This window comes from Ursus americanus, chromosome 5 (assembly GCF_024610735.1).
Source record: "Ursus americanus isolate L20-20 chromosome 5, mUrsAme1.1.p, whole genome shotgun sequence".
NCBI classification, from domain to species: domain Eukaryota; kingdom Metazoa; phylum Chordata; class Mammalia; order Carnivora; family Ursidae; genus Ursus; species Ursus americanus.
Genome location: NC_142131.1, coordinates 52,657,921 through 52,673,714, shown reverse-complemented (window position 1 = coordinate 52,673,714; position 15,794 = coordinate 52,657,921). Strand labels below are relative to the sequence as shown.

Below are 15,794 nucleotides of genomic sequence, written 5' to 3'. Positions count from 1 at the left end.
AGGCTTGAGAATACTGGAGCAGAAATGAGAGAATTTACTTGTGAATAATAATAGTACTAGCTTACCCGTATTGAGCACTTAAGCCGTTTTGTTTACTTAAGCCAGGCACTGTGCTAAGCACTTTACATGTAATACCTCCTTTACTCTGTATAACCACCCCCAGAGATAAGTCTATTATTTTACCCATTTTAATGCCTAGGAAATTGAGGTACCTAGGGTTAAGTACGGTCCCATATCTGTCTAGTTAAGTGGTGGGGACAAGATCTGAAACGGGGCTCTTTAACTTCTGAGTCAGTGCTCTTAACCTAGTGCTCTTAACTGTTTCTAGAAACTTTAATGCCATCTCTTTGCCAAAGTTTCTCTACCTTGTTTATTCCTTATTTTGCTTTTTGGAAAACCTACTTTTTTTTAACAAGCAAAAAACATTCAGGGGCGCCTGGCTGGCTCAGTTGGAACAGCATGCAAGTTTTGATCTCTGGGGATGTGAGTTGAAGCCCCATGTTGGGTGTAGAGATTACTTAAAAATAAAATCTTAAAAAAAAAAATTGTCAGTCAACTGGGGTCCAAGGATGCAGGAGCACCTGGCTCCCGGGGTCCAAAACAGACCAGGTTTGGTCACTTGCTGCTGACAAAATCCAAACGCAGAGAGATGAGCGGTGGTGAAACAAGAAAGAATTTATTTCAGGGAGGCCAACATTGCGGGGGGACAGCGGACATTGAGGACAGTCTCAAAGACTGGCTCCAAAATGCCGCTGTCTCCAATGTGGGGCAGAGGTCGGTGGGTACGTGTGCTGGGCAGTAAAGGTCCGGTAGCTCACTGTGCTGGGGGTCAAGCCCTCAGGGTCTTACTGGAGTCAGGGCCTTAGCTAATGCTTGAGGGGGCAGTTTCAGTTCCCATCACCCGCCGCTTTGCCCGCTGGGAAAGATAAGCTGGAAAGAAGAACTTAATCAGAAAGTACAGACGGAGGTCACAGTGGAGGCAGTGGAAGTCCCCTTTCACTTAAAACAATATCGTATTTATTCATTTGCCTTTTTCTTCACTTTAACTGAGAGCAGGGCTTCCGTCCTAATTATTCATATCCCTGCCCCTAATTCCTAGCACAATGTCTCATTTATTGTGCATAATAAATACAATAGTGCCTCTCAGAGGTAGCTACTGTATCCATGTTACGGGGGAAGAAACCACAAGTCGGTGTAGTAGGAAAGAGTAGAAAGCAGAATGGTAGAGCTGCAGTTTGAACCCAAGGCTTTTGATGCCTCTTCCGTTGGGCGGTCCACTGCATCCAAGCTGCCTCCTTCCCGCCTGCCTCTGCCGGCTCTGGAGAATGGCTCCCTACCTAGCAACCGGTTCTAAGCTAGAAAACTTCATAGCTAGATTTCTTTAATGATCCCTGGGAGGGGCAGAGCCAGATGGGAAGAGGGCCCCTGGAAAAGAGAGTTCCTGGAAGTACTGCATCCAGGAATAAATTATTGGGGGGAGGCCGTGGGGAGTCAGGTTCCTCCGAGCAACGCTACTTTGCAATAATACCTATCCTCTATTTTGGGTTCTGCCTGCCAGGCATTGTTCTGTGTGATTTACGAGCATTGTGTCTTCTTAACGCTCACAGTCCCATTAGATGGATATTGTTATCTCTATTTTACATATGAAAGAATGTGGGCTGAGAGGCCAAGTGACTTGCTCAAGGCTGCGCAACAAGTAAGTGATAAAGCTGAGATTCCAACTCCAGTCTGTGTCTGTGTCCCCCAAACCCTCATTTTAAGCCTTCTGCTACCCCTAGGTTGTAACAGCTGGCTGAGGCTGGGGGCAATTTAAGAAGAAGGCTGTAAGGGAAAATTGCCCTCTGGACTGTGGGGGACTCTAGCAGCCAGGAATAAGGTACAGAAGACCTTGTAGCTTGAGCCCTGCTGGGTTAGGGGGTCATGGAAAGAAATAGGATTTTTTTTTTTTTTAAGCTGACTATGGAGAGCTTGGAAGATTTGAAACCAGCCATTCCAATTTTTGAATCTGGGTTCACAGCACGTGATGTCTTTATACTCTTAACCTAGAAATGGTAGAGTTATTTTGGGCACAAAGCAAGAGCTGTGGCTTTAAAAATATGCCACTGTATTTATCTCTTCCGCTCCAAGATTACTGAAAATTAGCCCAGCTGTGGCCCGAGGCAACAAATAGCCACAAAATCTCCTTCCAGATCACGCATACTCCCCCCCCCCGCCCCCCCCCCTCCCCGCAAGGAGGCGGAACACCCGGGAGTAGCACCCTCTGGGGAGTGGATTCAGATCAGCCGGTCTCCCATCGCACGCACACCACCCCCTCCCAGCTACTCTAGGGGTCAGAATGCTAGGTCTGAATGAGCTCAACCTCACTTTCCTCCCTCATCCCCAAGGCTTCACAGAAGTAAAATAATAATAACAAATCAATTACTGAGCTGGGGAGTCCGTGCGAGAAGAATTTTTCAGCTTTATTACCAAATCCCTGTGTGATATAGGGCAAATTACCTTGCTGTAAATTAAGCCTTCAGTTTCCTTACCTATAGTATGTATACTGTACTATGTGTGTGTGTGTGCGTGTGTGTATATATATATGTATATATATATGTATATATATATAGTGTGTGTGTATATGGGGTTATACATATATGTGTGCACATATATATGGCTTATATATATATGAGTTTTCATAAATATAGAGAGATACATAAATATATAAAGAGATATATATTATCTTTACACATGAAAACTGAGATATTAAATGATTTGCTAAACATCACATAATTTATATGGCATAGCCATATTTAAACCTACTATTCTGATTATAGAGCCTAATGTCTTAGAGAGCGGGCAGTATATTTTTACATTGTCTTGTTTCCATGGAAGAATCTTTCCACCATCATTTGAAGAGCTAAGGATCAGTGGGGAACCAGTGGAAACGCTAGCCCAGGTGGTTTGAGCTTTCTCCCCCTCTCTCTGATCCTGGACAGGATTTGTGCTGCAGACTACGGTTCTCCTGTGATTTGTGGGCTGTAATTACCCAGATTAACATTGCCTAATTCATAAAGGCTGAGTGAGCGAGAGGAGGTGGAGCTTGTCCCAGCAGCCCGCAAGCGCCACAGATGGGAGGGTGGGGGCGGGGAAGGAGCTAGGGAGGCTGTACAGCCTGGTCTTCCCGCATGTTGGATGGTGGATGGTTTTGCCTTTTGGTCAGGCTGAGCATGTATGATTCTACAATCTGACAAGTCCTGCTACACACACACACACACACACACACACACACACACGACTGAGAGACAGAGAGAGACAGACATATGAAATGGTTGCTCAAAGCCAGGAGGGTACAAACAAGATCGGAGCTGCTCCAGGCTGCAGTGGCTGGCTCAGTGGGGAGAGGACTCAAGGAAGGGGAGAAGTGGGGTGTCCCTACACAGAAAGCCTGGATGTTCACCTGCACACCCACAATCTGCAGAGCCATCCGTGCTCTGACTTCCCTGGGCAGCCAGAGGCAGCAGCAGCAGCGAGCCAGAGAACGAGCAATCCAGGGGAGCTGTCTGGCTGGGCCGGAAATGGCTGTGATCAGTTAATAGCCTTTGCTGGCTGCACTGACCTAGCAGAGTGGGTGGGAGGCAGGCTCCAGAGTGCTGTCTGGCAAGATAGCCCGGGCTTTAATCAAAATGATGGGCTTTCTGGAAGCTCTTTATTAACCTTAGGACCAAAATCCCAATGATGTCAACAAAGGAATGAATGGGGAGGGAAGGGGAGGGCTGAAACCTGCAGAATGGGCTCCAATTTTCCTGAGCTTGTCACTCCTGCATCCGTGCCCCTCCCCCCTCCACTCCTTTCTGCTGATTCTAGCTTAGAGGGGCCTGCCTGCCTCTCTGCCTCCCAGATGGTGGCAAATCAAATATAATCAAAGTAATTGCTACATTTGTATAAGGCTTCAGGGTTTTCCAAGGGTCTCCATATACAGCTCAGATGTGGTGGAGTGAGACCTGCCTAGATTCCATCCGGTCCTAGGCACTACCAGTTATTAACTGTTGGTCCTTAGTGTCTTCATTTATAAAACAGACATATCTATAAAACAGACATGGATATTGGCAATATTTACTTCCTATGGTTCTTGTGAGGAGCAAAAATTATATTGCATGCAGATCTGCTTAGCCCCGTGCCACGCACATAGAAGATCCCAGTAAATGCAAAATACATCCATAATCCTGTGATGTAGACAGGAAGGTGATCATCTCCATTTCATGGACAAGGAAACTGTAGTTCAGAAATATTTATGTAAATTGACCAGGACTGCGTACTATTAAGTGATAGAGTCAGGGCAAGCTCCCAAGTTCAGAAGAGCAAAGCAAGATGAACAGAGGAAAAGAGAATTTAACTACCTTCCTGCATTCTCCAGCCTGTGCCCTTCCAAGAGTTCTCCTGAACACTCTATCCTTGGTCAAAATGACTTGGTGTTGTTCTTTTGGGGAGAATCAGTGCAAATCAGGAAAACGCTGTGCTGGTCTTAGTTGATTGTTCAGAGCAGTTCAGAACAGGGGTGGGGAGTGAGTTTACCAGTCTGGCATTTGCTTCACAATTTTTAGGACCTTCCCCAGCATCTGCGTTGGCAAAGCCTCCAGCCCACTCATTCCCAGAGTTCCTTTAGCAGAAAAGAGGGAAATGGGGGAATGTTGCCAAAAAGACACTAGGCAGTGCCTAAGGGGGGAGGTGTCTAAAGTGGCTTATAGGATTAAGTGTAGTGGCCAGCTACCTCCAGAGAGCAGTTTTTTAAGTCGTAGATCTATACACGTTTTTTTAAAATATGTATGTTGTTGTGATTTTTAAATGTATTCCTACCTGTGAAATCAGTCAATTCCCCCCCCCACCAGCAAAGCCATTTACTGTAATTATGATTATATGCTATTAAAGCTTTTAAATCCCATTGGGTTGTAATCTGAATGTCAGGGAAGGGCTCTGCCTAAGAATCCAGACCCCCGCCTGCTAGATGCGTACGTGAAGTCCTCTTCCTGGGCTCTGACAGAGTCTTGACTGCCTGTCAGTCTTGTCCTTGCCGGTGAGCTAGATCCCCTGGGACCAGAGGAGAGGGACTTGTGGGAAGTCACAGGAGGGCGAAGGGAAGCAGCACCAAATGAGGAAATATTCCCTTAACTGACTGCTTGCTGGTACTGGCCCCGGTATCTCTTCCTTTCTCATCTTCTTTAAAGGAGAGTCTCTCCTTGATTCAGCCCCCAAAATCCCAGCATTTTATAGGCAAAGCTGGCCAAAGGTCTTTAGTACTTAAGATGAGGAGGTCAGTAAATGTTGTTTGTCAGATCCTGAAGCTATTATTTCACCTGAATGAGCCCCCGGAGATGTTTGCTTACACATCAGCCAGAACAGGTTAGTCACAACGGTCTGTGAGAGACTCGAGAAACCAGATTTTGTTCTGCTCTGCAGTCGCTGGATGAGAGGCAGATGCACCGGAACGGATCACTGTGGTTGCTTCTTGGAGTTTAAGGCTGAGTCAGACCAACCAAGACTCCAGCAAAGGCCTGAGAAGCTCAACGACAAGTAAAAGCAGCTCATTAACCTTTAGCAGTCCTGCTGTGAGGGACTCCTTTGCCAACAGGCAGAGCCATTGATGTCCTTTAATTCTGCAAGATAAAGATATCTCTGAGCTCCGCATCTCCAGATGACAATCCTGAGGCCTCACGCAGAGTCCTGGCTGTGGCTGGAAAGAATTTCCTTCTGGGCTATGTGACCCCACCTCAAAGATTGTGGAGTGGTACCGAAACCCAGTTCTCCCAGATGCCAAATCCCAGGCATTTAAATACCAGACTTACTTTTATTTCTGTCTCTCAGGGACAGGGCCTGCATTTTAAAGATAAACAGGTAGGTTCTGGCTGAGCCCAAGTGCGGATTTACCTTAGAGGGGTTATTAGTCTTCGTCTTGAAGAAAAAGCATCTATGGCCCTATGTCCAAAGAGCGATAGAAGATGCCCCATCAGGGGAAGCATGGTGTAGGGAAGGGGGTTTGAGGGAGAAAAGAAAGGTTCTAGCTTCCTTTGCTTACTGCTTGCTGGTACTTGGACTAAATTGGCAATTTTCTTAGCCTGCCTTCCTAGCCCCAAGAGCTGTGCCATATATAGTTGCCCATATGTGAGTCACTTTACTGGGCTCTCACATGGAGCTGGCGATCAGGCTTAGCACTTTCAGTGCATGACTTCACTGTGTTTAGGGACAGCAGCAGTGCAGTAAGCAGAGAGCTGCTGGATCTGCTAGAGTGGCTGCCCCTTCTACCACCTTTTTGTTCATCCACTTAGCAAGTGTTTATTAAACGCCTGCAATGGGCCAGGACTTGTGCTAGATGTTGGCTGTGTGGTGGTACATAAAACAGATATGTTTTCTGCCTCTTGGATGTTACACTGACAGGTGGAGGTGAAGCGGTTGCCGCTTGGCTAGCAGGGTCATAAAATGCCTCTGCCATGGGGTTACATTTAAGCACAGACTTGAAGAATGAGGAGTCATGCTAAGAATGGAGCGGAGATCATTCTAGACAAAAGGAAACTGTGTGTGTACAGAACTTGAGGCAAAAACAATCCCAAGGGGTGTTTGAGGAACTGAAAGAAGGCCTGTGTGGTAAGAGGGAGACTTGTAGATGAGACTGGAGAACAAAAAATATCAAATCATTACAGGCCTTTATATACCATGTTAAGGAGTTTGACTTTTTTTGGTTGTTGTTAAGGCAGAAAAATGTGTCTGAATAATTTTAAGCAGGGGAGTGATGTAATCTGGTTTCTATTTTTGAAGGATTTTACTGTATGTATGCTATATATCAGTTTTTAGAAAGGGGAGAAAGACTTAAGGAATGAAGAGAACTCTGGCTCCTGGGTGGAGGGCTAGAGACAAGGCTGAACAAGGAAGAGGATATTGCTGTGATTCACATTCGGGATAATGGTGCCCTGAAAAAAAAGGTAGTGACAGTCCAAATGGGGAGAAGAGGACAAGTCAAGGTATATTTAGGAGGCAGGAACGACAGGTATTGATGGATGATAAATGGAGAATGGCCCTGAATTTTCCAGCTTGAGCATGAAGGTGAGTGGAGTGCTGTTTATTGAGACTGGAGAGATGTAGAAAGGACGAGATGAGAAGAATCGGGAGTTCCTTCAGCTCGAGATGCCCTGTGAGGCTTTGCAGAGGAGATACGGGATAGGCATTTGGAGACCGGAGACTGGAGCACAGAGGGAGAGGGGCTGTCCGTGGAAATCTGTGTCTCATCAGCATATTTGGACAGTGTGGATACCCATGGACATGGCTGAGATCCCAAAGGAGTGAAGAGAAAGAGGAGAAGAAGGTCTAGGCCCAAAAGAGAAAGGTCAGGACAGGGAACTCATAAAAACCAGTGTCTCCAGAAGGGATTGACAAATGCCATTGAGGGGTTCACGACAGCACAGACTAAACTGTGACCCCAGGCTTTGGCAATAACGTGATTAGTGGGCTTGACACAAGCACTGTTACAAAAGTAGTGCTTACAGATACCGGATTAGAAGAGGCAGGGAAGTGATAAGTCAGGAGATGGAAACAGCAGATGTACAGAATCCCAAACTGCAATCAAACACAAACGGTTTCTCTGGCAGAACTTTTCACGATTCCACCGAAGGAGCAGTGTCAGATACAAGAACGCTACTGTGATGTCAAAGGGTTTCAATGTCATGGCCACTGGGATTACTTTGCCCAGACAGATCATTACTCTTCTTCTCTAGCTCTCACCTCTACTCTTCTAGAAGTCATTGTGTCTTCCAGCTGGACTCTTGGGAAAGTCTTGCATCGAAAACCCCTGTGGATGCATAATAATCCATGCATAATAATTTTCCCCAGTCTCACTCCAAATTTCATCTCTCCTCTGGAATCTCCTTTGACTTTCTCAGGTATAATTAATCATTTTCTCCTCTGGAATCCCCAAAACATTTCACATGTAACTTGGTCATTGCATTTATCCAATTGCCTTATAATCGCTTGAGTTCCTGTCCCAACTTGACTCTGAGCACGCTGAGGGAGGAGACCAGGTTTGGAAAGTAAGGTTGGCTCCCAGTGCTTTACCCAGATCGACCCATATTTGCAACAGGACCCTCTCCTCCTGTGCCGGGCGGTATCCGCCTACACCTACACATCTTTCCATCGCTTCTCTGCCTCATCCGATCACCCCTCAAGGTTACGGTGATAGAATTAGGATCAAATAATTGATTCAACTAATTTATCTTTTGTTTTGGACAGAGCAGGTGTCAAAATACATGTGTAGTCAAAATTTTCACTAATTCACACGCTACGAATTAGCATATTTTTCTTCTTTTCACCTCTGAAACTGCATCATGTACCTCTAGTTTAGGTTTTTTCCCCATTACTTGAAGACCATTAAAACATTTTGAGTGTAATTGCAGACAAGGGTTCTGCAATCCCTTGGCAGTTCTTAGATTGGGGGCGTCTTCCAGGTAGTACAGAATCGACTTACTCAGCTGCCTCTTCTGTTACCAGCGTTATTAAAACCTCCATTTAAAAAATGATGACAGCAAACTTGAGACCCCTGAGGCCCTTAGAAATGGCTTGAGAAACAGTAGTGTGGTACCTGACATCAAATGAGATTCAGGTATTTCGGTGGCGATTACAAGAACAAATGCCCAGGGCGTCTTTCATCGCAGAAAGGCTAAAAAAAGTTAACAGCACTTTCGCTCCAGGGAATGCCCTGTTTAGAACAGTTCTTAGAACCTCAGGTCTTTTGGTTTTTTCCTTTTTTTTGAAAGAGATTCTCTTTAACAATATTTTTTTTCTTTTTACTGAGGTATAGACATATAACATTATATTAGTTTCAGGAATACAGTATAATGATTTGATATTTGTATACAATGTAAAATGATCATCACATTAAGTCGAGTTGACATCTGTCACTCCACAGTTACAAAAGAATTTTTTGTGTGTGATGAGAACTTGAAGATCTATTCTCTTAGCAGTTTTCAAATATGCAGTATAGTATTATTAATTATCATCACCATACTTTATGTTATTTCCCCATGACTTATTTATTTATAACTGGAAGTCTGTTCTTTTTGACCTCCTTTACCCTTTTCGTCCACACCTGTTGCCTTCCTGCCTCTGGCCTCCACCAGTCTGTCCTCTATCTATGAGCTTAGCTTTTGGTTTTCATTTTGTTATTGTTGTTGTTTTTTAGATTCCACATATAAGTCAGATCATATAGTATTAGTCTTTTTCTTTCTGACTTATTTTGCTTAGAATAATGCCCTGAGAGTTCATCCATGTTGTTGCACATGGCAAAATTTCATTCTTTTTAATGGCTGAATAGTATTCCATTATATATATTGTCAAACCTGAAAATAAGATAGCCAGTTATTTTACCAGCAAAATGAGTTTATTAGGGAATAGCAGAGGAATGGCAATTTGGGACAAGCAAGTTATGGTAAACCGCAGGAAATCCAAAAAGACAAAGGAAAGGTCACTTCTTATTAGGGTTTAGGAGGAAATTGGGGAGGGTTGATTTGAACAAAAGTTCTTTGGGGGGGCACCTGGGTGGCTCAGTTGGTTAAGTGTCCGACTCTTGATTTCTGCTCAGGTTTTGATGTCAGGGTCGTGGGATCAAGCTCGGCGTCCAGTTCCACGCTCTGTAGGGAATCTGCTTGAGATCCTCTCTCTCCCTTTCCCTCTGCCCCTAAAAAAAGTTCTTTGGAAAAGAACAAGAGTCTGAGACTGTGGTGGTTTCTCTTTGACTTAAGGCGGTGGTTAGTATGTTGTTGCTGGGGCAGGGAGAGTTTGTCTTTTTTCTCCTTAAAAGCAGGAGATAAAATTCCTATGTGAAAAGTATCTCTCTTTGTCAAGGTAAGAATTACCTTCCTTCTTCCTGTTGTAGTGCAGGCTGCTAGGAGTGGTATGTGTGAGAGAGTTCCCCCCTTAGGGCTTCCTGACTCCTTTTTTTTTTTTTTAAAGTAAGCTCTACCTGCAACCTGGGGCTTGAACTCACCACCTGGAGATGGAGAGTCTTATGCTCCAGGGACTGAGCCAGCCAGGTGCCCCTCCTGACCCCATTTTAAATGATATTTTCTTTACTCATTTTTATAATATATACCACATTTTCTTTATCCATTCATCCATCTATGGACACCTAGGTTGTTTCCATATCTTGGCTACGTAAATAACACTGCCGTGAACGTAGGGATGCACCAATCTTTTCAAACTAGTGGTCATTTTCTTTTAATTTTTTATGATTTAATTATTTGAGAGTGAGAGAGAGAGCTGGGGGAGGGGCTGAGGGAGAGGGAGAGAGAGAGTCTTAAGCAGAATCCGCGCTGATCACAGAGCCCAACATGCGGCTCAATCTCAACCACCCTGAGATCATGACCTAAGCCAAAACCAAGAGACAGAGGCTCAACTGGCTGTACCACCCAGGTGCCCCAAGCTAATGTTTTCATTTTCTTTGGATCAATACCCAGAAGTACAGTTACTGGATTTATGGTAGTTCTATTTTTAATTTTTTGAAGAACCTCCATACGGTTTTCCAGAGTGGCTGCACCAGTTTGCATTCCCACTGACAATACACAAGGGTTCCCTTTCTCTGTGTCCTCACCAATACTCGTTATTTCTTGTCTTTTTGATGATTGCCATTCTGAAAAGTGGGAAACGATATCTCACTGTGGTTTTGATGTGCATTTCCCTGATGATTAGTGAGGTCAGGTACCTTCCATGTACCTGTTGGCCATGTGTATGTCTTCTTTGGAAAAAAGTCTATTCAAATCTTCCTATTTTTTAATCGGATTGTATTTTTGCTGTTCAGTTGTAAGAGTTCTTTATACATTTTGGATATTAACCGCTTATCAGATATATGATTTACAAATATTTTCTCCCATGCAGTAGCTTGCCTTTTCATTTTGTTGACGATTTAGTTTGCTGGGTAGCAGCTTTTTAGACAGAGTATAGCTTCTTTTTGCTTTTTTTTGCTCTTGCTTTTAGTGTCAGATTCAAAAAGACCGATGTCACAGAGCTTATTGCCTATGTGTTCTTTTAGGAATTTTATGCTTTCAGGTCTTATGTTGGAGTCTTTAATCCATTTTGAGTTTATTTGTGTGTATGGTGTAAGACAGGGGTCCAGTTTCATTCTTTTGCATGTAGCTGTCCCAGTTTTCCCAATACCATTTACGGAAGAAACTGTCCTCTCCCCACTGTATATTCTTGCCTCCTTTGTCGTAAATTAACTGACCATATATGCGTGGGTTTACTTCTGGGTTCTCTATTCTGTTTCACTGATCTGCTTTTATGCCAATACTATACTGTTTGATGACTTTAGCTTTGTAACATAGCTTGAAATCAGGAAGCACGACGCCTACAGCTTTGTTCTTTTTTCTCATGATTGCTTTGGCTATTTAGGGTCCTTTGTGGTTCTATACAAATTTTAAGATGTTCTATTTCCATGAAAAATGCCATTGGAATTTTGATAAGGATTGCATTGCCTCTATAACCATATTAATTCTTCCAGTCCATGAGCGCAGAATATCTTCCCCTTTATTTATGTCATTTCTTCAATTTCTTCCATAAATATCTTCAAGTCTATAGTACAGGTCTTTTACCTCCTTGGTTAAATTGATTCCTACTTCTTTTATTGCCTATTCTGCTTTAATCCAGTACATTTTCCATCTTATTCTCAGGCAAAATAATCACAACCGTATTCTTTAGGAAATTCTTCACAAGGAACCAAAAATGTGTCACTAGAAAATTAGATTTCCAGGCCCTCTGGTGAGAAAACCTGCCCTCCTGATTGTTTCCAAACACTGACCTTGCGCTCAGGCTCGAAGAAAGAACCAGCTTCCCCTATCTCCCACCCACTTGTGTGGCCTGGAGGCCTGTGTTGACTTTTACTGACTTGTGATGTTCTGTCTTTCAGAACCGGAGGCAGGAGAGGTGTCCCCTCCAGTCGGTGCTGGTGTCAACAGCAACAGCTGGACCTTTAAATACGGACCAGGCAACCCCAAACAATCTGGTCCCGGTGAGTTGCCAGACAAATTCATTATCCCAGGATCTCCTGCAATCATCTCCATCCGGCAGGAGCCTACTAACAGCCAAATTGACAAAAGTGACTTCATAACCTTCGGCAAAAAGGAGGAGACCAAGAAAAAGAAGAAAAAGAAGAAGGGTAACAAGACCCAGGAAAAAAAAGAGAAAGGGAACAGCACGACTGACAACAGTGACCAGTGAGGTCACCTCATGGAAACAAGCCACTTAGCCAGTTTTTGTAATAATGGCAAATCTCTCCCATGTAGCAACTCCCCACTCCTTTCTCCTATCTCCATGAGCCCTCTCCTATAGACCTCAGAAATCTGCAGAAAGTTCCCTGTGTCTGTGTAGATCACATTGAACAGGTTTTGTCTTAAAAGCTTTACTAAGTCTGGTGTTAACTCTTTCTCTCCACTCTGGCTTGTTTTCAGAACCTAAAAAGCAGACCCAAGTTTCCTTTCTCCTCCGCCGCAAAGGAGAGGCTTCCCAGTCCCGCCAGTGAGAGGTTGGACTCTCTGCCCTGTGCTCCGGGGATGCTGTCTTGATGACACTTGCAGGGCAGGCTCAAAGGTTTTGAGATTGAGCAGCTTGGGTATCAGTGGCCACTGGGTTTGTGTGGTCACCGGCGGTACGTGAGTGCCAGACTCCGGCTGGGAGGGGCCAGATGAGACTAGTTGGCACAAGGAGGGCTGGTGGGAAGAAAGGCAAAGAACAGCAGGAGTTGCCAATCCAGGGGGAACGCGAAACTAAAAGAGACCAGACTTTCTAAATCTTACAACTCAAGAGGCGGTGGCCACCCTCCCGCAGACAAAACTACCCCGACTGACGAGGCCCTAGGAGGCCTTGAGTCTGTCGGCTGTGGTGTCATGATCCCTAAAACCCGCATTACACCGACAAGCCAACAGCTCAGTGTTGAATGGGGCCGACCAGGGCAACAGAAGCAGATCTGATGTGTTTGCTGTGGATGTCCTTGTGCTCACTTTATTACAAATTCTTTTGCACACAATGTTTATGAAAAGGCCCGAGCCTTTTCCAACACATATGCAAAAGCAAACGCAAAAGAAAACCCCAACACCTCACTTTATGCTGTTTGTTGTTTGATAGATTTATTTAAAAAAGAGAAAAATCTATAACTATAAATCTTTAAAGAGAAATATGAAGAATACAGTTCCCCTCAACTCTCCTCAAAAGAGAATCCAGTCTACAGCCATTTAAATGACCATTGCTGCTACAGAAGTGCTTTAAGAGAATTGCCTGAAACATCTGTATTATACTGGCCACCTGCCAATCACAGCTTTACTCTTTCAGGTCACTCTGGGGCTGCCTCCTGCATGTATTAATTACTAAGTAAAAGGATCTTTCTCTCTTTCTCTCTTTTCTAAGAAACAATTATGTGCACTTTGAATACACAACCTTCTCTAGCCAACTATATCAAGACCCCGAAACTGAAGAAAAATCATTGTTTTCTCATACACACAGTGAGCCGACTTTTCAATCCTCAAATTCTGTGATTTGTCTCGGTGTGCGAGCCCACACCTTCTCTTTGGTTTAGTTTGCCTTTTTTAGAACACTCTGAATTGCTAATCTTGCTAACACCTATGATGTTACCTGAAACCAATCTCCCATATGTATGCTGTATGCTATTATAAGACTCCTGAAATATACTTACTCTGTGCTTGTGTATGTGAATGTTAATGCAACTATTACCTAGAGTGAACTTTAAGCTTTATTGTTGAATGTAATACCATTATATTTCCTTTTGTACACCTGTGAAAAAGTGGAGTAGTGTTTTTTTAACCATTGTTTAATCAGCTTTTGTGTATGAAAGACACAGTAAAATTTCTTTCTTAAATCAAGACACTGGTGATTCAAGGAATTTTATTTATGGTCAGCCAAGAGCTGTCTCTTGCCAAGACTCCTGCTGGCAAGGGAATGGACAAAGCTGTTGTTTTCTAGTAACAATTCTGGAATGAATACCGTACTTATTCCCTGAGGGGATGCAAGCACAAAATTTACCAATCTGACCTCGCTGAAGTCACAGAAGGCTTTGAAATTCTAATGACATCTGGAATATCAGCTCATAGAGAAGAATCAAATTTACTGTCACCTTAGATAAGAAATTTTAATTTTGTTAAAATGTACAATTTAGAAGTTTAATTACATTATCTTTTCAAAGTTATCATAAAAGAGGTAGGAGTCTGTTATTAAAACAAAAACATTAAATCTCAAAAAAAAAGAGCCTGTTTTGTCTACTTTTAGCTTCATTCTCCCATATTTTGAAGGGTGTGTAACTTCAGCTCTGCAGGATTGCATGGGGTAAAACTTGTTGCCAACACATGTGAACCATTGCTACATTGTAGGCTGTGATCATTTTGCCCCATTGAACCCATGTATCTGACCTTACGTGCCTTTTGAATACTAGGAGAATCGGGCTAATTTATTAATGATGATAATTATAATGTATCTGTACAGCACTTTTTACATTTGCAAAGTGCTTTCCAGTCCATGTTAGTTACTAGTTATTACAGCTGTAAGGATAAAACACGTCATGTGGATTCATTTTTAATTGGTGCTATTGGTATTCTGTTATTGCTAATAAATGGAAAATGGTGGTATGAAAGAAATGGTGGTCATTTCTAAGTATAAGCGTAGGAGAAAAATAGAACGCTGATTATCATTAGCTGTTGTCACTGAAGGAGTTTGCAGTATGAAACTTAACACTGTATCCCTCTCTGGCTATCTCCCGGGCTTTTGTGTTCAGCACTAAGGCCAAACACCCAGTGGAATCAAGACTCAGACTACACAGTGTGACCAGAATGGGCAGCCAGGAGGCCTCTGGATCACGTCCCAGTACACGGTTTCAGTCTTCTCTAGTAAGAATTGCAACAAACCGATTTTTATCACTAGAGCCCTTCAGTCATCTTAATTCATTACTTGCTTAGCCTTTGCTCCTCCCTACAATTGGGCAGTCAAATAATGCCCCCAGGAAATAAACTTTTATTGAGTACAGGGCATATGCTAGCCACTGTACAAGGCAGGTTCAGTTTACAGCCTATGTTCCATAATAAACAGATTCTATTTTCCTTCTGTGGTTAAATTTTATGAGCAGTTGCTCTCAACTGGGAACAGTTTTACTCCTCAGGGGACATCAACATCTGGAGACGTTTTTGGGTTTTGTTACTTGGATGGGAGTGCTACTGACATCTAATGGGTAGAGGCCAAGGATGCTTCTATACACCCTATAATACACCAGACAACCAGCCGCCCATGACAAAGAGTTTTCCAGCCCCAAATGTCAATAGTACCAAGATGGAAAAACCTTGAGCTAGAGTGACCATGCAATTCGTTGTTGAATACGTTTTTGAGATGGAAATAATAATCAGGATACAAGATGTAAACTGGGACTATCCGGGGCAAACAGGGATGTATGGTGACACTGCTTATAGGAAGAAAGAGAAACTAATATTACACTCTTATGTTAACTAACTGGAATTTAAATAAAAACTTGGAAAAAAAAAAAACCTGGCAAAGAAAGAAAGAAACCAGTATTGCTCTGTCATTCACTAGCTGGGGACCCTTGGGCAAACCATTGTGTCTCTCAGTAGTTTAGCCTCAGTTTCATCATCTATCAAATGGGAATAATTATACTACAGACCTTATAGATTTGTGGGGCAGATAGAGCAAGAGAATCTCAAAAAGGTTTTAGCACAATGTCTGGCATACCACAGTGCTCAATAAAGAGTTATTATTCTTAATAATCCTTT

General features: G+C 43.3%; 1 protein-coding gene across 4 annotated transcripts in view; it reads left to right on the top strand.

Annotated features, from left to right (window-relative positions):
- LOC123790247 (protocadherin alpha-C2) overlaps positions 1 to 13,886 on the top strand; it is a 128,761-nt gene extending 114,875 nt beyond the window's left edge. For 3 of the 4 annotated variants that reach the window (XM_045794474.2, XM_045794473.2, XM_045794471.2), the window contains exon 4: positions 11,921 to 13,886. In XM_045794474.2, coding sequence (XP_045650430.2) covers positions 11,921 to 12,231 — 311 coding nt within the window. In that variant the 3' untranslated portion in view covers positions 12,232 to 13,886. The remainder of the gene's footprint in view (positions 1 to 11,920) is intronic. The other variant, XM_045794472.2, reaches the window with a different exon arrangement.
- The last annotated feature ends 1,908 nt before the right edge of the window (positions 13,887 to 15,794 follow it).